We start from the raw sequence: 21529 nt of genomic DNA on the forward strand, positions 1-21529 counted from the left end.
ACATTGCGACAGCAGCTCGCATCCCCATAAGCAAAGGCAAATTTACACTTTTGTCTTAAAAACCAGGCAATTGACTGTGGGAAGTGTTACACTGAAGGACGTGGACTCCAAAATTCGAGCCTTCTGCAAAGTTTCAGCAAGAACAGTGCAGTGGTAAGCGCACATTTTTTTTTTTAACATGCTAAGTGAAATATGCAGGACCCTGAGCATGAAACCACTTCAATATGTGCAAGTTGGATGTGGCTACTATCCGTCGGGAAAGCTGGTACAGGACAAAGCCGGTCCGGACCACATAGCACGACCGGGCTGAAGCACATGAGCACGTGCACAAGCCCTGTCGTACACAAACCAAACGCTGCACATACGCACTACAGTTGCATGTAGTTGCAGTCTGCTACGTAGCCTAGATACTACAGCCGCCACAGGGTGCCGCGACGAGTACACTGAGAGCACTGCGGCTCGCTGGGGACAACCGCATTTGGCACAGTGTAAGCGGCAAAATTGTAAGTAGCGGAGCCTATGTGAACATCCAAAATCCAAAGTTGAACTGTGTGCCACGATGACATTCAGCAGGCAGAGCGTTGTAAGCACACCCTGCTCTGCCACAGCCTTCACCATGCAAGGCACAGAAGAAGGAATGGGAGCAGAGTAAACGGCGTCATATGCAACCTTTGATTGCCATAACTCTGCTTGTTTTGAACGCATTTGAGTACTTTTTGTGGCAAAGTACCTCTTACATAGTCTATTTTAACCTCAAATGCATTTATCGAATTTGATAAAAAGTTGTTCAGGGCCCCTTTAAGTTTCTCATGCGGTTGGTGACAGTGCTCAAGATAAGGTCCTATAGGAGCAAGAAGTGTAAGAACGGTCACAAATTGACAAGCAAAATGAATGTGCCACCTTAAAAAGGTTGCAAAATTCACCTATGGGCAACCAGCACTGAAACTTTGTGCGTCAACAGCAGTGTTGTAACACACAGCCTAGCAGGGAAAGGAAATAGTTTTTAGTAGGGCATGCAAACACACCGCTCATGTCAAGGTGCATGTGTCCAGCATGGCCCCGCTGGAGTGCCATAAAGTAAGAGCACACATGCCCCTGTGAATGCATATAGCCATGGACAGAGCTTGGCTGGATGCATTGGATGTTAGAAAGTGTTGACAAAGGCATGCGTCTGTTATCATTCAAGATGTCCCGTCATTCTCGTGGCCTCCCTACTGGATGGCGTCAGCAGATTTTAGTAGTACACTGAAAGTGGCCGGCACTGGTCCTCTATACTTGGCGACAACCTTGCATTTCAGTACAAGCTCTACTGTACCTGCCTTCTGCTCTATGCTCCGAAGTACAGTTCCCGAAAAGGGGCCAACAGTGAATGTTCGTCACCACCATGAGAAACATAATTGCCTGTCACTTATGTGCAAGTCTCTTTGTGTTGGGCAACAACGCATTTGCTATTGCATCCTTTCGTTGTCACGAAGTTTAGCACTTAATATCAAAATGAGCCTCTGATACAAGTGTAGACCTGTCTCAGGCGTCTACCCACATCTTCCAAGTTTCAACAATTTTTCACCAATCAAAACATGGGCAATTTTCCTATTCTAGTATGAAACAGATAAAAGTAGGCGTGCCATTATCAAACTTAGCGACAAAATATTTAACATCACTTGTGTAATCCCATTATATTCAGTTACGGCCTTGTCAGATTGTTAATCTTTTTAAACTTTCAACAACAGTTCACAAAGGCAAAAACAGGACTGGTCATCTTGGGTAAGCCTTTACAAGCAGAACAGGTTTAGGTTACTACTGCTGTGATCACAAGCCTATTAGACAGGAAGACTCAGATTCCTATTTATGCGAAGTGCCCCATCAGGTTGCTCTATTTCTTGTCCCTCCCACTGACAGTACAGCATAATGAGCACACTGGTTTAAGTTGGAATATACTACCTGGGTCAGTTGTTTTCAATCAATACAATGACCTTTAAATAAATTTTAGATGCAGGCAATGATGCCAAGCAAATTATTATTCTTTGGTTTCAACATCAAAACAGAAACACAGTGCATGTAGCCCATCCTCCACTGAATGTATCTGTGATCTGCATTGAAGAACTATGGATACATGCCAGCAATACAAACCAACTTCTGAATTTCGAGACAGCTGCACTGTGTGCAGTAAATTTCAGACTTAAATAAATCACACCATTTGTTGCAGTAAAATGAAACTATAGGAGAGTATAAAGTCGCAGCCGTCCGCTGCCAAAGTTACATGTGTTTCCCTAAGAGCTAAAGTGCACAGAAAAGTGTGTCTGAATAAGTATACATGAGAACATTGAATTTCCACTCCAACATTGCCTCTGCGAGCCTTTAACAACTCTGAAGAAATTTCTGAATTCTTATAGGTGCTCTACTGTGGCCATCTCGTTAAAAATCATTAAAAAAATTACTTCAGTTCAGCCTTTTGTTATGTTTGTTGACAAAAATGGTAAAATCTATCAAAAGCTGGCTGGCACATTGGCTGTTTTATTAAGTACCAACCTGTGCCTTCCAGAAGAGACATTTTCTTCCCTAACGTCAAGAAACTCCACTGTCTTCTGAAACAAAAATCTCTCCCAGCTCTTCCTTCACAAAAAATGTCAGGACCTCAGTTGAACCAGTACAGCAAGGTGCAGCAGCAATCTGCATTCCCTGTATATATTTTTTTAATCGTCAGTGCTCCTTGTGCCTGGAAATTGTGCCCATGACCATTCTAGCTGATCTTTGAGACTTCATGTTCTTTTGTCGCTGAGAACCGTACTGCCACCGTGGCAATGATCTGACTAAGCTCCTCAAAAGTTCTCTGGAATCAACTATGGAGTATCACTCGACAACACATTTATTCAGCATTCAACTGTTGTCTCCCCAAGTGCTTGACAATGATAAATATGTGCTCTATGGATGCATTTGGCACCAGAAATTTAGGAGATAATTCGGTCTCTGTTAATTAGCGGCATTAATGTGACCATGCTGTGAAGGCTTCTAAGAGCTCAATTACCGACATAAATGAGGCTTCCATTTGAGTCTTTGTTATGTCTAGTGAAGCAATGAACAGGGCTAGTTGGTGGACGTCCATGAATATATTGCGCTGAGTGTTACACTGAGGAACATAAGGGACAAGATGCGGACGTACGTAGTGCAACATACGTTCGCGCTATGTACGTCCACGTCTTGTCGCTTATGCTTGTCAGTATAACACTAAGCACAATATAATCATGAATGTCCAGTGACATTTTGCACACTGTTTCTTAAGAAGAGAGTGAAGAGTACTTATTAATATTTACATGATAGTATGATGAATTTCTGTAAAGTTTATTTCTGCAAGTAAGAGAAATTCAAAACAGCCAGCAGATGAAACAATGAAAATTACAGTATTTGCTGACATGACTGTTTAAGTTCTGCAGTGTGTCAGAATGCCAAAAATTGGCACATTATCAAATAAAAGGACACTGTAACTATAGAAAAACATACTGCAACAGCTTGCAGCACTGGAACTGACTGAGGTCTTATTCTTTAGCACTCCTCCAACTCTGCTTCTAGTAAACCAGTAGTTATAACTGCAGCTGCAGTTGGTAAGCAACACCTTGACTCCAAAATAATGGTGTGAGGACATGAAAAAAGTCCACAGTACAATCTTATATCTCGCAGCTTTACCAGAGTGCAGTGCAGCAAATCTAGCAGTACATATGCAGCCTTGCAAGACATTTGCTCAGTAGTGGTTATTTGGTTGGTAATTATGTCCCTTACCGAAGAATGTTTTCTTTTGGCTGCTATAGTGTCTCTCTGCAGATCTCCATCTTGGTGAATATCTTGGTTTTCGTTCGTTGAAAGTTCGGTTCCGCTGTTGCCAAGTTTCGAAGGAAGGCTGCTAGGTCTACCTAAAGGCGATGCTGCTTGTCCAAGGTGAAGCTGGTCATCAGTGCTTGATTCTGCATGAAAAGAATGTGATCAGCTACTTTTGGGCATTTGCACAATCACCCGAACTCAGTAGGGCCCCCACAATAAAAATTTAATAGTCACACACACACATTTTTTCCTTTTACTCACCACTGAAATAAAAAAAACATAAAAGTCCCACTAATCGTGTCGGCCGACCAGGCTAAGAATTATTCTATGACACATACAAATGAACCATGCATTAAATCCAAGCTTCGAATTGTTTATTCAGACAGGAACCATTCTCAAATCAGGAACTGGAGAAGCATGAACTCAAGCAAGATACTACCCACTATTGCCTGAGCAGGAAGCTATACCCTGCAGGCGACAAATCTCTAAGTAAGGGACAAGAAGTCACGTGGCGGAGATTAGAAATGGGTACGTTCGCCAACTTATTGCTATATTCCAGAATTTATCCTGGGGAATACTCTGAAGTCTGCCCCTGGTGCCACGACAGACAAGCGGACATTAATCATATGATATGGGCCTGCTCGGCCAACCCCCCACAATGAGGGCTCGCAATTTTAAATAGCAAGGATTGGGAGTCTGCTCTGCTCAGCTCGGACCCAGACCAACATCGGGTCGTCCAGTGGGCTGAGGAGGCCACCAGGGCCTGTGGGCTCCTGGTCGCTAAGTCACGTTTTGATCCTTGTTGCCAATAAAGTTTTACAAACGAACATCCTACAAACACTTCTAGGGAGTCGAATTGCTGCAGAGAGGAAACACATGCAATAAGCGAAATTTACTCTACCTTTCTCAGTGTCTCCTGCACCATCATCTTTGATCAGATGCACAGGAGACAGCTTCCCAGGCTCTCCATTCATGTCTCATCGAGAATTTCAGCAGCCGCCAGGCATCAGTTGTCCACAGCAAACTAGGAAGGCACTCTGTGGTGTCTTGACAAACAAGCACCTCTTGATAAGCCTGCATCAGATGTGTGGAGAAGGCACAAAGTATTGAAGACATCCATTCCCTGAAATCAGGCTAGATAATGCTATCCCTGAACCACTGCAGAAAAATATAACATGCAAGTGGCAAGGAGAAAATGACTGAAGGGCTGATCATATGGTTAAAAGAAAATCAAGTGAGCAACTAATAAATGCAAGAAGCTAGGCTTCCTTAAGTAAAAAGGGAACATTTGGAGAAAGAAAGAAAGCAAATAGAATAATGGATACAGTACTAAATGTAGTAGTGCCATTACTGATTTGAGGAGTCAGAATGAACACAGATATATGAGGTATTGTTGGTGAGTTCTCAGTAACTTATCGGTTGGAACCATTAGCCAACTGCCAGACTTGACAATATTTTGGCTTTAGTATAACATAATTTAAAATTTTCCAGCACAAAGCACACTTATCCAGACACAAGAAGACAGCGTAGAGACTACAGCATCTGTAATATCTACCTCTCCACAACAATTCTGTGATACCAGTTAACGTTACATGCAAATAATCTACACAAGGAAAACAACACCAGGATTAAATTCTCCAATATGTGCACATTTAAAAATCCTTCACTGTTAGCAGCACATGCATCCAGAGATGACTAAAGGTTACATAAAGATTAATACAGTTCTCCTACTGGGAAACAAAGAGAAGATGACAGCCCTAGAAAAGCAATGTTGTGTACCAAAGTGCCTGTCGAGGACAGCTCTCACTAGGCTGAAGCAGTGAAAGAACTGTTTTTGTAACACTGACATCAGTCACCTTTTGTTTTTACTGGGCAGACTCCTAATATGCTTACACCCCCAGCACTCTCTCAACATGTACAGACAAAATGTCGATGTACAAAATGCAAACAATAAAGTTGCAAGTTGCAACTACCCCGGGGGTTAGTATTCCTGGCAGAGCTTTGGAAGAAACTAAACAGAGAACAGCTCGAAAGTATCCAATCGAAGTTGTAACAAGAGCTTCAAGATGAGTCGCGACGAGCTGCTGGACCAGACATTGGGGGACACTTCCGCGACCGGACATCCCCCACCGCCGCCCCCCTGGCGTCAGTTCTACCTCTAACCACTTCCCATTTCAAAGGTATTCCAAAACATAACGCAAAGGGCTCTGAAAACCTAACGCCACGCAACATAGCGAAGAGCACGCACAAAGTTTCGTGCAGGGGTTGTTTTCGAAATGCGCAGCGCTGTATTAATTCGCTTGACGAAGACACAGCTAGAGACGCGACTCTCGCGCTTCGCCCGGAGCGCAAAAAGGCGGCTGCAGCCCGGGGCCGCGGACCATGGAGTTATTGTCGCGCCGATGACGGAGAGTTGCTGGGAGCACCGCGCGCAACGATAAGAGGCCTGCGGATCGAAATTCGGGAGGGGGTAGGGAGCTTAGGGCGCAGGTATCATCTCTGACGGCCCTCGGCATCGCGTTGCCATAGCAACGGATAAACACAGCGGCCCAGCCGTTGGCCGACGGCGGCGCTCGCGAAGCGAAGCCCGTAGAAGCCCGCACGCAGCTGCCCTGCGAGCTTCCCTCCTCTCGGGAGCGGGAAAGGGAGGAGAAGAGCTGGTCGAAATCGCGCAGCGGATCAATCGCGGCTGCTCGTTCATCACTCGCGCTCTGCATGCAGGACGCGATTATTAGGCAAAGCTATCGCAACAAAGGCGAAGAACCACAGTTGCGGCGGCTGACAGCTGGGACGAAGATCCGAGCGGGTTCGGGGCCCCTTCTTCGTCCGCACTTGGCGAACGTGACCAAAAACGGCCCCCCTTAAGTGTGCGCAACTTTTCGCGCAGTTTCGTTCGCATCGTTACGCAATCAACAGGGCTGCGAAATTAGCGCCCACTAGATCCGTTAAGGGTGATTCACACTAGGCCAACACGACACCGATTTCGGTCTGCCAATTGTCGGAAGACCAAGTCGTGAATGGGCCTTTACAACTAAAACCGAACATAACCACGCCACACCTGTATTCAGTTATGCCATTAAATCACTGTTTCTTTACCTCGCACTCTAGCTTGCAATGTGGCCACCGGTCCCGGGATCGCGCCCGAGTCGGTAGTAGATATCAATGCATTTCCGCGGGAGCAAGGACGCATACTCTGTGGGCCACAGTATGCTCTAATACAAGTGTTTAGCAGGAGTCAATAAAATTCAAACAGCGCTAGACGACAGGACCAGAAAGAACAGGAGACAAACACGGCGCTGTCTCCTCCTGTTTCTGGTCCTGTCGTCTAGCGCTGTTTGAATTTTATTGTTACCATGGAACACCAACTCGCCCAATCCGCTGCCCTTCTGCAGTTTAGCAGGAGGACAAGGCGCGCATAGACGAGAGGTGAAGAGTGGCGAATGTGGCAATGTCTACTACTCTTGGGGGAAATAGCGAGGGCGAGGCAAATATTCCTTATATCTGGCTTCCACAAATGAGAAAGAGGCCAAGTGGAGCAGTGCTACGCGCGTTTATAACTTTAAGTTTGGGTAACAATACCTAAACACGAACGCGGCATTCATTTCTGATTTAAGTACTCCAGCGGGGGTCCATTGACAGGTCTGGCTGCTGGGCCGCTAGCGTGAGCAGGAAAAGGCACCATGCCTCATAGGCGGAGGTGTTGTAAAGAGACACCAGCGCCCCCCCCCCCCCCCCCCCACCAATTCCCGGGCAGACACACGCACTGCAGTGGATAAACACTGCGAACGCCTGCGGAAGATGTGGGGGCTATTCCCGGGTTGTAGTGTCGAGCGAGCTCGTTCGGGCATACATTTCAGTGGTACCACCAGCGCGAAACGCCCGAGTTCAGCTTCAAGACCCGCTAGGGCTGTTTTAGTGGCGTAAGGTCGGATGCTGCGTGCGCGGTCCATCACAGGCGCGCTCTACGGCACCCGGAGGAAAGTTAGCGCGCACACAGCAGAACGAGCGCGCGCTCAGTCGCTGCGCCGTTCTCCGGTCGCGCATCGCACGAGGAAAGACGGGAATAGCCACGAGGATGACGTGGAGAGAAACGGCACACTCGCGGGCGCGGCGGCGTCCTCCGCAGACTCTTGTCGACGCCCCCAGCGCACGAATCGCGCCCCATTCTCGGCGACGAGGAACCGGCGGCGGCAGTGACGAAACAGCCCCGCGGACAGCCGAACGAAACCGCTCCCGCCTCGCCATCCACGGACTGAAGAAAGGTGCAGCTTGCCAGGCTTCGACCAACGCCGCGGCGATGGCTACGACGCACGCACACATCACTTTCAGGGCGTTCTCTGTGCCAGAGTGGAGATGCTCAAGCGAGCGCGTTCGCTACCCGCGAAAAAAAAAAAAACATGAAAAAAAAAAACGAGTATTGAGCGAATGCGCTGTTTACACTTGTAACACGCGTTCTTTTTTTTTTTTTTGCTGCCTTCACAATAAAAAAGGAAGCCGTAAGAACATTTACTGACGTCAAGGTCGAGATCACTCCGATAGCCACTACATCGGCACAGACACGCAGTGGTGGATCGCGAAGGCGGCTAAACCGAGCGATCGTAAACATGACCACGATTAATATTTCGTCGTACTGCTACAACTACCAAGTCGAAGCGCAGGGAAGGATCTCCCGCGACTGCTTTTCCAGTCAGACAACATTCCAAGCAGCTGCCTCTATCCAAAACGCGTAACCCACGGCGTCCAAGATGTACCAGCGTTGAAACGACGAATAGCGGTCTCTCCGAAATGTGCGTGCAAAAATTGCTGACGCAACAGCAACTTAGTGGTAGTGCACCGTAGTGCCATCCTGTTACACAACCTGCCTTCCAAAGGAAGTCTTTCTTTAAAATGCCTTCATTTCGAAATCTCGCTGGATGAACGCACTGCAGTCTTCTGCGGGAAACACTGTTCGTTCAAGGGCAAGACCTAGTCGTGTGCCAGCAGCTCCGTGGGACTGCAAGCCTTGCTAAACTTATTTTTTTTATTGCGACCCCAGAACATATACGGCTTTCACGCCTACAACTGCTCCCGCTTAAGCTGACACGGACTACATTAACGTTGACGCAGGCTAAGATGTGCTACGAAGGTTTGAATGCATCCCTCCTTCCCCTCCAGCCACAGACTGGGAGAAATGTGTGCAGCTCATAAAAAGTTGCAATTCCGTTGCGCGTGTCGTCAAGCGTGCGCCAAGGAGCAGGTGCGCAGGATGCACCTCGCCGCCAGTGAACGAGGCGGTGGCCAAGGGTTCCGAGCAGCCTCTGGATGGCCCCACGAAACGCGCTCCGCCGGGGATCGATGGCGGGCCCTCATCAGACCGAGCGGACACGGCTGCCCGGACCAAGGTCAGAGCGCGCGCGCGAGCCACTCGGCGAACGCCGCTGCTTCTTGGCCCGCCAACGCGCGTCGCCCGCCCGGCCATGAACCGCGCCACCTCAAGTTTTCCATACCCACCCCGACCAGCGATGCCAAAGATTGCGATGCTGAGGACAGACGGATAAGAAACGCCCACACGAGGCGCAGGGAGCCAGGCAGACATCGCAGCGGCATCTATTACACTGCGTCCGCCGGGACCGCGCTCGGGGACGAAGAGGTGCAATGGCGGAGTCCAGCATCGGCCCGACATCCGCAGCCGGCCGTCCGGTTCCGGCGGCGCGGGGGGAGGGAAGGAGGGAGGTGTTCCCGTGTTGTCTTCCCGTCGCCATGGCTGCGCTCCCTTCTTGCTATTGATCGGCTCTCCCCCCGCCGTCAAGACCGTCCCGAGCCGTGCTCCCCACCCAGCCGAGATGGGCGGCCTCCCCGGGCGCCGTCGCATTGCTGCGGAAAGGATCAGTGTCTGCCGCATGAAGAGCCGGACCCTGGCTGTATCGCCGCGGTGTGCCCAGCAAGTTGTTCCGAATAAGCACCATGTTCTGATCAGGAAGAAGCACTGCGTACTCGCGGGCGATATTCCACAAGTTTCGCGCCAGCTTGGCTTTGCCTACTGGATGGAGCTCTTAATTCATCATAAGCCGGTAGACCTCAACGACCCTATATAGATTAACGAAAATGTTTACTCAGCCCGCGATAGTTACTCTGTTCTCTGCTCCGGCGGGCGGCTTGCCCCATACGGATCACCTTGGCTACTTGTGTGGCGGAGAAGCGAGAAGATAAATACAGCATGACGTTCATGCCACAAAGTTCACATGCAAAACAAATCAGCAAGAAAAAAAAAGCACTGTCGTCCGTGCGTAACGCGGAGCATTGACACGATAGCTGGCAAATATCATGCGCAGTAAGCCTTCAGACTATTTCGTGCGATGTTTGTTGGAGTGAACATTCGCAGGTAGGAAAGCGCGCAATCTCCTTTCGAGATGTAAAGAAGTGCGAGTCGCGCACGTTTGTGGAAGTTACACCTCCCGGTGGTGAAGCGGAAAGACTCGGCTTTTCTTCCTCCTCTAATCCCGACTAACCCTTTAGCTTCTTACTGCTGGATTCGCTCAGCTTTTCTCAGATTTATTATGGGCTGCCCCATTAATAAGCCTCACGCAAACCTTCACGGAAACAAGACGCCAGCGCCATCCAGTAAACATGAGAATAAGCCTTGCGCTAGAGGACTAATGAAGACGAATCAGACGTACTCATCGTTGTCATTGGACGTAGAAGAAAACTTAACTTGGGACCTCCCCGGCAAGTTGGAAGGCGTCGTGCTGGAACACGAAGGCGCGGACGCCGCTCTATCCAGTAGACGGATGTTGAGCTCGCGTTAGCCAATCATGGCAGCTGCTGGCACTATCGCGGTTTCCAGGACAAGTATTCTCCAATGCTGTAGCCGAGAGGTACATTCATGCACGGACTGCCAATCTGTTTCTGCCACGAGGATTCGTACTTGTGACAATGACACTTCTGCATTGTAAACTTCTCGAAAAGGATATTGTGATTGCAGCGACAGACGGCGGCGGGCATTAAAACGACCGGGAGAGTGAGCCCATAAGAGCTACTATTACATTTTTTTTTAAAAGGAAAAAAAAAACGGCAAGTTTTCAATGAGCACTTCGCAACTTCACACGCTCAAATGTACAGCAATCTTCAAACAAATGACGATTTCACTTGCCGGTGTGCAAAATAATCGTAACATGGGCGTCATAAAACGAAGAACGCGAGCGAAAGGCCACCTGCTTCACAAAATGTGTGGTGTTTTGTTCTAAGGAAGCGAGCCTTCGAAATGTATTACCAGGAAACGCGGCACGTCTCCCCCCCCTCCTGGCCAGCGCTATTGTTTACATTGAAGCACCGATCTCGGTAGGGACCGGCGCTCCGCGAAGTGCTCTACGCGTCTCCGGTCCGTGGCCTCCAAGGGCGCCACGCAATGGCAGGGGTTTCCCTGCGCTCTGGGAGCTCCCCGGCTATCGCTGGATCTTTTTTTACATCTGTTTACAGCTGACCGGAAACGCGACTTTCGTTTCGCCCGCGCTTACCTTCTTTTCTCGGCACAGCTTCCTTAATCATCACGCCGTAACGAGACAAAGCCTCCAGTCTACAGAGCGAGGACTACATCTCATCGTTTGGTCAACCTTTCTTTTGTGCCGGCATTTCGAACGAAAAGCTAGTTACCTGTAGCCAGCATCCGCCGCGCGGCTGGCCGCTCGAGGCAGTTTGCGTGTATTCGCGGGCTTCTTTCACGCTCGGAAAAACACTTTTATGTAGCACGTATCGAGCAACAGAAAGCTGTATCGGGAGTTTTTCATGTTGCTCTGCAATTTTATCACTGACACTTTTTCATCTCATTATAATATTTGAGAAGTTGATTAATTAATAATCTAATTAGACAGAATGAAAAAATAATCTGAGTATCTCAAAGCGACGGCAAACGACATTACTTTGGTCCTGTCCAGCTATACGTGGCATTTGCATATTTTTAATGTTTGGCTCAAGTTACGTGGGACACCCTGTATACGGGCCCTTGAGCGGCTATACGTTCGATGTATCGAGTATGGTGGCGGACGCAGTTCTACATAGGCACACAACGCTTCAGCACATTTATTTTTATTTTTTGTTACGCACAATTTTTGAGGGAACTGCTCCAAACAGAGAGGCATTTATTATGAGAAAAAAAGCTCAAAGGTCGGTCCGAATGAATGTTCTGACCTGCTACTCGGCGTTGGTGGTAGGGGAATGGGTGAAGAAAGAAAGAAAAGAGAAGATGTTGATTATGAGGATGAAGTTGGTGGTGAAAATCTTGTACGCTCCAAGACTCTTCAAAGTCCCCTGTCCAGTTCTCTCTCATGCAAAAAATTGTTGAGAGCCTCCAGGCTATCAGGCTGATGACGAGGATCCCAATAGAACCTTTTCAGTCAATGGTGCAACGACAAATTTCGACAAGATGTCTGTCAGCGATTTTCTCTGTACATCAAATCGCGGGTAGATGCACAAGAGGAACTGCCCCAAGGTTCCATACGGGCCATTCGAAACACATCCGAGTTCGACATACGACTTTAGGTCGTGATATGAAAAAATGCTATCGTTCGCGTCATTGAAGTACTTTAGAATAGCGTTACTGTTCTGCCATTACCGTTACTGATGCAGTCTGAAGGACGAGCGGTGTCTACCGCGCATGCGCAGTCGACGGGAGGTAGCGTCGGTATAACGCATACGACTACGAAGTGACGAGCACAAAGTAGTACGAATACGAGAAAGACGACAGAACGTGTGCTTGTTGTCTTCCTTCGTACTATTCCATATTTCTTTCGTGAATAAGCAACAATTAACTCGCCGAACTTAGTTTGATATGGTAGCGCGTGCTTAAGTACTCCTTTAGGCAAAGCTCCCCATGAATTCCGAGATAAGTTCTGTTCATTCGCGGAGGAAAGTATTTTAGCGTAGCGTTACCGCTCTACCAATTGCCCATGCGCGATAAACTGCGCGAATTAGGCGACAGGCGGTAACGGTAGAACGATAATGCTATGTCAAAATACTCTAATATCGCCATCTCTGCCGAGAGCAACTGAAACTTTGCCGGCGCTAACACAAGCACAAAATCGCCGACTAATCGGTAACTAAGGCGCAACTCAAGGTCTCAAGCTCGATTCCTGGCCGGTATACCGTTGCCGAAACGGGGAAGCAAGCGGAGCGAAACTTTTAGTGCACGTCAAAGAACCCCTGTCGGTCGAAACAAATCCGGAGCCTTCAATCAAGGCGAACAGGAGCGACGTCGCAGAGTGCACAGGTAGCGTGCGGTATCCCACTCGAAGTCGTATCGGAGAAGGCCGCCAACAGCGACTACATAGTATACAAGTTTCGTGTAACGTCAGTGCGGCTAAAAAGGCTGCAGGACGGGTGAACGACGCCGCCAGGAAAAACAACGATAAGATAGAGCGATAGCGCCACTGAACCTGACATCTTTAGACGGGGAAAAACAAATAAATAAAGAGCAAGGCCATGTCTGTGGAAAGAAATGAAAAAAAAAAGGGGGGGGGTGATGAGGAAGACAAAAGACGCCAGCTGGCGACTACCTTTCGCAGATAGCTATACCCTGTTCTTTTCTCACAATAACCTTGACACTGCAAGCTACACTTTAGGAACGCTAAGCGCCAGTATCGGCCTACTTATTTTTTTTTGTCAGTGCGCGTTAACTAGCCTTTTCCGTTTTCTTTCCTCCCCCCCCCCCTTCCCATTCTATAGATAATGCAATGCTAGCCGCTACGTCTCCGGCATTTTGCCCTCCACACGCCCAGATCACCACGCAGTATCAGGGACACATGAATGCCAATTCAACCATGCTTTCTGCAAAGAAATGCAACCGGTGCAGTTGGGCGTTGTGCAAATGTTAGGATGCTGCCTCTCGATGCAAATAATAATGATAAACCACGCCCAGCTAGCCAAAGACAATTTCACCTACATCTGTTTACCGATGATGAACCTTTCTTGCTGCAGTGTTGCTTCTGGTATTTCTCTTGATAGCCGCTGTTGCTCGGAAGCAATTTGTAACTATTTCGCATACATAATGTAACGCGTGAACGTGAGCCGCGTAAAATCGATGGGCAGAAATTGATTAACTACACAGACCTTATCACCATCAAGGTCGATAATGCAAAGGACCCGCTGGGCGAATATCGAAACGTAAAAGGGTATCGCTCGTTCTCCTCAACGATTATGTTAAACCTACAAAAAGCCTAATTACTGCTACGTGGAAGCAATGTGGCCTTTCGGTTTGGGCGTTTAATAATTAAAAAGTCGCAGTTTCGCTCAAAAGGCGAAGCATCGATTGCGATAGAAAATTAGTGGGCAGCTATACGAATTAACGATAGCAGTTTTATCGACCATATAAACTTGTAAACATAGGCATACTATGCATGCGGACAACTTTCTGTGGCTATGAAGGAAAAGCTAAGGGCGCGTGGCTGCTGCACATGTGTTACCGCGCCAAGTAGTCCGGCAGCGTTTGACAGTGCTTTTGGTTGCTCGGAACAGACGCTGAATCGACGCAGCTTCCACGTGCAACGGTTTCGCGTTTCCCCATACACTGAAGGGAGAAGCCGCAAAATATGTAAACCTTTACACTCAATGATGTGTTCTGTCTTATTTAACTGTTGCTAATAAGGTGTATGTTTCTTGTTCCCCAGCTTGAACTAACGTGGATTAAAAGGCGGGGTTCATTTCAGAAGCGCTCCAACTTGTGCGCGCTTTGCCTCCGCAGCTTTTCTTCATAGCCACAGAAAGTTGTCCGCGAGTGTAACTAAATAAATAAGCATGGTGCCACACGCGCACATGCCAACATGAACACATCTCACTCGATGACCGCGGAAACTCGCTGACGCTGCAGTGAGGAAACGCGGCAGCAGCAGCGAGCGAATTGACCTTCGTACAGCCGCTCGCATCAACTACGCCTTGGAAACACAGCGCAGCGCGGACTTTGCACCCGTCGCAGATGGCTTTCAACATACAGAGGCCCCGCCGGGCGCGCGCGGCAGCCTGGGCCTCCCGGAGTAGAACACGCCCCCCCCCCCCCCTGCCTATCCTCCCCCCGAAGCCTTGAGCGCGCCGGAAGGCGGCGCGCTTCCTACCCGCTTTCCGCCGTTGCGTACGCGAGATTGAGCTGCAATCGCAGACTCACCCTCGCACGCTTTCACTCGCACATACAGGACATGGCGCGTGGCGACGATTTTATCGCCCGTGGACTTTATACGGGACCTCACAGCGACGCCGACGGCAGAAATGCGCCTGGAGTGTCCATATAATTGCTATCGCAACAAAAAAAGAAAAGGCAAGCACTGTACAGGAGTCGGTAGAACACCTTTGGTGTGCTCACTTGATCATCCAGCAACTATAGTGCGCAAAGCCGTGCTTAGATTTAGGCGCACGTTAAAGAACCCCAGGTGGTCGAAATTTCCCGAGACCTCCACTACGGCGCGCCTCATTATGAGAAAGTGGTTTTGGCACGTAAAACCCTATAATTTAATTTAATTTAAAGCTGTTTCCCCACAAAACGTATTTCCGACGTGTTTTCGACGCTGCCCGCCGCAATAGCTTAGTGGCCATTACGAAGTGCTCTGCGAGCGCGAGGTCACGGGTTCGATGTCCGGCTGCGGCGGCCGCGTTCCGATGGGAGCGTAATGCGAAAAATGCTTGTGTGCAGTGCCTTGGGCGCACGCTGTAGAATCCCAGGTGGTCGAAATTAATCCGGCGCATGCTGCAAGTGCGTCAGTGCAAGCAAAGCGTACGAATCGGCGCTTGCCTTTCCCCGATAGCGCATCGCACGGGAGGCACAGCAAAATGACCGCGGCGTACATTCCAACGGTCGTCGATTCGCGCGTAATCTGTTCGCAGACATGTGGGGCATGCGCCGGTATGACCGAAACCGCTCATGCACTCGACCCGCCGTTGCTACGCTGGTGGGTTTACGTGCGTTTCTCACCCACTCGCAGCCTGTTAGGAAAGAAACATGGGTCCCATAGCCTCCACATACAACAAATACATACGATCACACGGAATTATTACATATGGCCTTGCTTTTTTATCTCTGCGTCTCCGCGCTTCTTTAATGTGGGGACGGCAGCTGTCTGGACAACTGACGTCCATGTCTGCGAAGAATAAACATGCACATAAAAGTTCCTTAAACGCGGAAATTGAGAATTCCACAGCCGTGGCATGGAACAGGTGCACGGCGTCACGCTAGAGTCAAGTGCAGAAAGCAGTCAGGACAGCAGTTAGGGCGAGTCGGTTATTCACGGTGAACCTTTTTTTTTTTTTTTTAATTCTGAGGTGTTACGTGCCAGAACCACGATAGATTATGATGTACGCCGTAGTGGGGGGACTCGGGGTTAATTTGGATTTGACCTCGCGACCTCGGGCTTAGTAGATCAACTCCAAAACCACTACACCAACAAGGCGGGTAAGTTGTCTTTAGCGATGACAGATAAAGACATTTGAAAAGGGGCGCCATGCAGAAAGAAGTCGCGTGCTTACGCCGCCAGGTGGTTGATATTTTTTTTTTTTCTTTCTCCCAGTCTCTATACTCCGAAAGCGCTTGTGGGCAGGCGTACTCCTTTATAGGAACGCACACTACATACAAAACAGCACAGTGGCCAAAAGTTTGCTGTATCGTTCAGCTAGATTACCCGCAAGACCCAAGTAACGGCACATACGATGACACTCACAAAGTCGCTCCGTCGAGTGCAGCGTGTTTTGTGACGAACATTCCGTTTACTTTATTTTTTCTTCCGTTGCGCAGCAAGAAAATGCGATAGTGTCGCGGAGTTTCCAACATTTGCAGAGAGGTATAGGCTTGATCGCGCGCGGTGAAAAATGGCCAAGTACGCGGATTGTACGCTACCGTTTGCAGTTTTTCGCACGACGCTAGCCCCGCTCCGCAATACCGTTATCGGTATATACGACAGAAGAAAGAACAAAATCTTTCAAGGGACACATCCGCGAGGCACAGAGAGAGATAGAGAGAGAAAAAACGAGATGGAGGAGGGGCACGGCAGCAGGTCATGGTTCGTGCAAAGGCACAAAGTATGCAAGCAGTTACACAACGCAGCGTACACGACAAGCAAAGTCGATATGCGAGACTACGGCGGTATGCAAAAGACGGCATCATGTAAAAGGCCGCCGCACAAAGTTCAACGGAAGAGTTGTCCATGCACAACGTTTTCTGCGATAAAATGCACTACTGTATAGGGTCTACGATTTCTGCAAGCTTAAAAAAGAAGGAAGAAAAAGCCTTTGTTTTTTGCAATTATGCTTAATCTCGCTGTTTTCGTAGTACCACTTTGCTGCCCTGTCGCAAGCAAGGCAGAAACCGACTTTTTACATTTTTATCAACAGACAGGCCGCTTTCCTTTCAATATAGAGGCTGGTCATCATAAACATCCCGATATGTTGTAGCTTTGAGAAAGCGGAAGGAGCAACACAAGGGAGCATGAAAGGTGTCACAAACTATAGACTGCAGCCTGCAACAAACTATAGACTGCAGCCTGCAAAATAATGTGCACTACCACCGGATTTAGCGAGTACCATAACAAGCGAATCCAGTTAGCACGAAGTACTCAAGCGCCACCTGAAAGCGACACTGCAACAGATGTCACTTAAAGGCATAAGGTTGTTCCCACTTTAGACAAGGCATGTACGAGACAATGGTAGAAGTACAAGGCATAATCTTTAAATAGCTAGGCTTTTCCGAGCATCAAAGCAAAAAACAAAATATTTTCTACGGGCAACTGACGATCACGCCTTCGCGGTGAGCGCTTGCGGGAGACCCGTTGTCGCTTGCCGTGAATGACGTCACGATCAATTTGGGAAACGGGAAAGATGATATCACTCCCTGTTCTTCCCTGAATGAAGTTATTCCTGGACGCGTACGCACGGTAGCGTTGTGCCTGGGACGCCGCAAGACTCGCCTTACTTTGTTTTGTGCGCCGCCTTCTACGTCCGAATCTGTAAGCCCAATTTCTAGAGCAATTGCGTCAGGAAGTTCGGGCTCCTTTTTAACTTTTCGAAGTCTTCTACATTCTATCCATTCAAAAACACGTTTCGACAACAGCCGTGCGCACGTTGTTCCGAGATTTCACCTCGCTTTCTCCGCACAGTGGCGATCAGCGCGCGAGAGAAACTTGCACGCCGACGCCTGTCCGTCGGGCGGGCGCGACCGGAGACACGAGCGGGTACCGAGGCCCCTTGGGCTTCCGGCCGCTGGCTGGCACGCGCGGCGGCCGCAGAGCCGGATGCGTGCGCTGGAGCCGCGCCGGCGGTGGGCCGTGCCAGGAGCATCCCCACCCCCCGCGCCTGGGCGGACGCAGAGCGGCGGGAGGAAAAAGCCGACTCCCGCCGGACAACATCCCCCGCGTGTTTTCCGGAGAAGGCCGCCGAAAGACGCAGGGGCAAGGCGCGTCGCGAGCCGGATGCCCCGCAGCGAGTAGCAAGCTCGAGCTTCGGGCCCCGACGCCGATCGGAGGCGCTCGCTCGTGATCGCTCCTCCCGCGAAATCACCGGGCTCGAGCGCCTATCGGAGAAAAGCTCAAAGTCGCCTGGAAGTTGTAAAGAGGCATGTCGCCCGTCGCGGAGGCACGCAGCACGGCGCCTACCCGCTAGGTCGGCATATCTCGCGCCTGCCTGTCTACTACGAGGAATGGGATCGACAGAAGCGCCTCCGACCCTCGAAGTCGGCGCTCGCACGCGGGCGCCAGCATGCACGACACGAAGGGAGAAAACGCTGGGATGCTGCCAGTGTGACGCGAAACCGAGCCTGGCACGCGCAGCTGCGGCGCCGCCATGGATGATGCTCTCACCTGGGCAGGGCTGATCGCCGGCGGGCGGCCGCGGAGCGAGTCCGCGTGCGCGGGGCTCGGCGCGTCGGCCGCGAGCGCCGTTGCCCCAGCGACGCTCCTGTACACACACACACACGAGCGCGCGCAGGGCTCCCCACCTGCGCGGTGGATCCGTGGATACGGATCGATGGAATGCCCCCATCACCGCCTTGCCGCTGGGAGAGCCACGTGATCGCGGACACTCGGCGGCGGAAAGCCTTTCTTTCTCTCCTCCCTCCCGCGGGCCGTCAATGGAGAAAGGACGGCGCGCCGAGGTCGCTGATCGGGGGACTGCTGCCTTCCCGCATCCCCCTGAAGACGAGGAACAACCGACGGAAGCACGACGTCACATCCGCACAGCTCTAGGGCGACAACGCGCGAGCTCTGCCGCTCCCATGCGCGCTTCTGCCGGCAAACCGCCCACGTCTTCGAGCACCTCGAGATTCCGAGAGGCGCGTGCGCCAGACCACTCGCGACTTGACGCGATTGCGGCACCGCACCTTGTTGTCGCGTAGTTACGCAAAAGAGCGCTGACCGTCAGTGGCTACAGCCGAGCATTCCAGAGTACAGGCGCGCACAAACGGGGAAAAACCCGGCGAGAGTCGCCTTTTCTTTTTTTCTTCCAACCCATTAAAAGTCCGGTCAGCCACGCATCGTCGCGGCCGCCTTCGTCACAGGCTGTGTGCGTTGCCCTTTGGAAAAACATCCGTTTGCGTTCAAAGAGCTGCGCAGACTCCGCGGCGGGGCTCCCACCGGAGCGCCGCAATCGATCAACATCCCGGAGAAGCCGCGTTCGCCAAAAAGGTCAAAACAACCCCGTCTCTCCGCGCGGTTTTGTCGCGGCATCAGCGATGACCGCGACGCCGAGAGCTTCTCGGGGCGCCGCCAGGTGACCCGCGGTTCGCCGCCCAGTGGCGCAGTATCGATGAAGCCGCCGCTGCAGTACGTCCGCCGCACCGATCTCGCGTAGCGGCGACGCGTCGAAGCTTGTGAGTGCCCCCCCCCCCCCCCGGATCCGTTCAACGCACGGCAGGGGCGCAGCAGAGAGGGTAAAAATGATAAAAGCAACACGCTCTGGAAGGCATCCAGACGCGGAACCCAACACTCGCGGTGTATGCAATCGCAGTGTGGGAGGAACGAGACGCGCTAGATGCGTTATCGTACGGCCATTGTTCGTCGTGGGCTCCGGAACATCCAGCCGGGAACGCGCTCTTCCGCGCGGGTGTCACCCACCGATACAGGCGACTCTCAACGCGTCTGCGCCGGGCGAATGATGCGCGGGAGAGCGCAGGCATGGGCGCAGGTGTCGGCGGCGCCGCGCCATGCTGACCACAAGGGGGTGGCCGGGCAGCCGACTCGCTGCTCCGCTAAATTTATCCCGCAAAGGTAGGCGACCTTGGAGGAAAATCCCCGGCCATTTTCGCAGGAGCAGCGCAGAAATAAACATCGCCGATCGACATGTTCCCTCGAGATCTCGGCATGGAAAAACAATCTCTCCGGGATTGCCAGACTGTACGCGATGCTTCACAATTAGAAGACGAAAACAAAGTCGCGCACGCAGAAAGGGCATTTCTCTCTACGCACGTACTACGTTTGTGAGTGGCTAAAGAGGGGCACGCCCGCACACGTGCCTATCTGCATGGCCCTGTCATGTCGAGGGCCCCGACAAGGCGATGAGACACCCAAATCAATTAGAAATCGGAGCTGGCTGGAAGTGAAATATCATCAAGCGCTTCTGGCGGATTGTGGTACGAGGCAGCGAAAGCATCTAGATAGTCGTTCAGCGAAACGCAATTAGACAACACAAATGGCAACAGCTGAAGGTTTACGTAGGGTTTTCCTAGTGACAAGGAACGAGCAGAATCCCACAAGACAACCGCAGAACTGGACGGTCGGCAGGCGTACGTGGCCACGTGCGCAAAGAACTGTGGAGATGTCGCTCTGCGATCGAGTGATTTTATTTTACCTTAATACGGAGGAACAATCACAATGTCCGTGGAGCGTGCCGGTCAGTACACGGAAACGTGACAGCTTGGAAAGTAATCGCACCGATTCCAGTGCGGACCCCTCGCATCCGTTAATTCGACCGAGCGGCGGCCGCGAATGCGTCATATTCCGCGCCTGTGCCACCAGCGACTGCGTACAAGTTACGCCAAACGAAGCTAGACTCCGTGCTCCAAGCAAGAGCTCGGAGGCAACGTCGTGCGACCGAGGGCAACGGCCACCAAGGACGACGACATTCCTGATGCACTTACAGGAATGCCAACCGAAGCTGTCAAGCATGGACCACTCGGACGCGCTGCGATTGCAGGCGCAGCATCACTGTTGATGATTCCTTCAAACAGGACCTCGCACACTTTTTTTTTTAAAACTAGGAATATGGCTCTTAGTGCACGATGGAAGAATTGTTCCACCGTGTGCTAGTCACAGGCGCGACCCTCCAAAATAAGAAAATCGGCGGTTGTCGCCCCGATGCTGACTACAATTTCCCCGTGAACTAGTGCAAACTCATCCTGTCCCGCTTTTTCCCCCACACGAGGAACTTGTCCACGCGCGAAAAGTACGCGTCGCGATACGAGCATTGCAATACAGTAGTAGACCAGTGCCTCCTCTGAGGCACTGAGTAGACCGAACTGGGTATTCAACGACGTAGCGGGCCGAACGCGTGCCGACAGACGGACAACAATGAGAAGACACGAGACAATCGGCCAGCGGCACTCGGCGAAAGTGGTTTCTCGCCTTTCCCCTCCGCGTGCGTATCGCCGTCTCCACCAGCGAGACCTCTCATCGCAGCCGGTACGTGTCCAGCGTCCTTCTGCCCTCGCTAGCATTAACTACTCCCCCCCCCCCCCCCCTGCGATTTGCGCCAAAATACAGTCCCCCTCCGCCGCCGATGA

The 21529-nt window shown here is 50.8% G+C and overlaps 1 protein-coding gene across 2 annotated transcripts in view; it reads right to left on the reverse strand.

Moving 5' to 3' along the window:
- LOC142563376 (ras-responsive element-binding protein 1-like) overlaps window positions 1-21529 on the reverse strand; it is a 56054-nt gene that overhangs the window by 9326 nt on the left and 25199 nt on the right. Inside the window, exons 1-3 of one of the 2 annotated variants that reach the window (XM_075673943.1) lie at window positions 18615-18995; window positions 4715-4887; window positions 3775-3956 (exon numbers count right to left, since the gene is read on the reverse strand). In XM_075673943.1, coding sequence (XP_075530058.1) covers window positions 3775-3956; window positions 4715-4787 — 255 coding nt within the window. In that variant the 5' untranslated portion in view covers window positions 4788-4887; window positions 18615-18995. Of the gene's footprint in view, window positions 1-3774; window positions 3957-4714; window positions 4888-18614; window positions 18996-21529 lie in introns of those variants that run through there. The other variant, XM_075673938.1, reaches the window with a different exon arrangement.

This window comes from Dermacentor variabilis, chromosome 1, assembly GCF_050947875.1.
Source record: "Dermacentor variabilis isolate Ectoservices chromosome 1, ASM5094787v1, whole genome shotgun sequence".
Lineage (NCBI taxonomy): Eukaryota > Metazoa > Arthropoda > Arachnida > Ixodida > Ixodidae > Dermacentor > Dermacentor variabilis.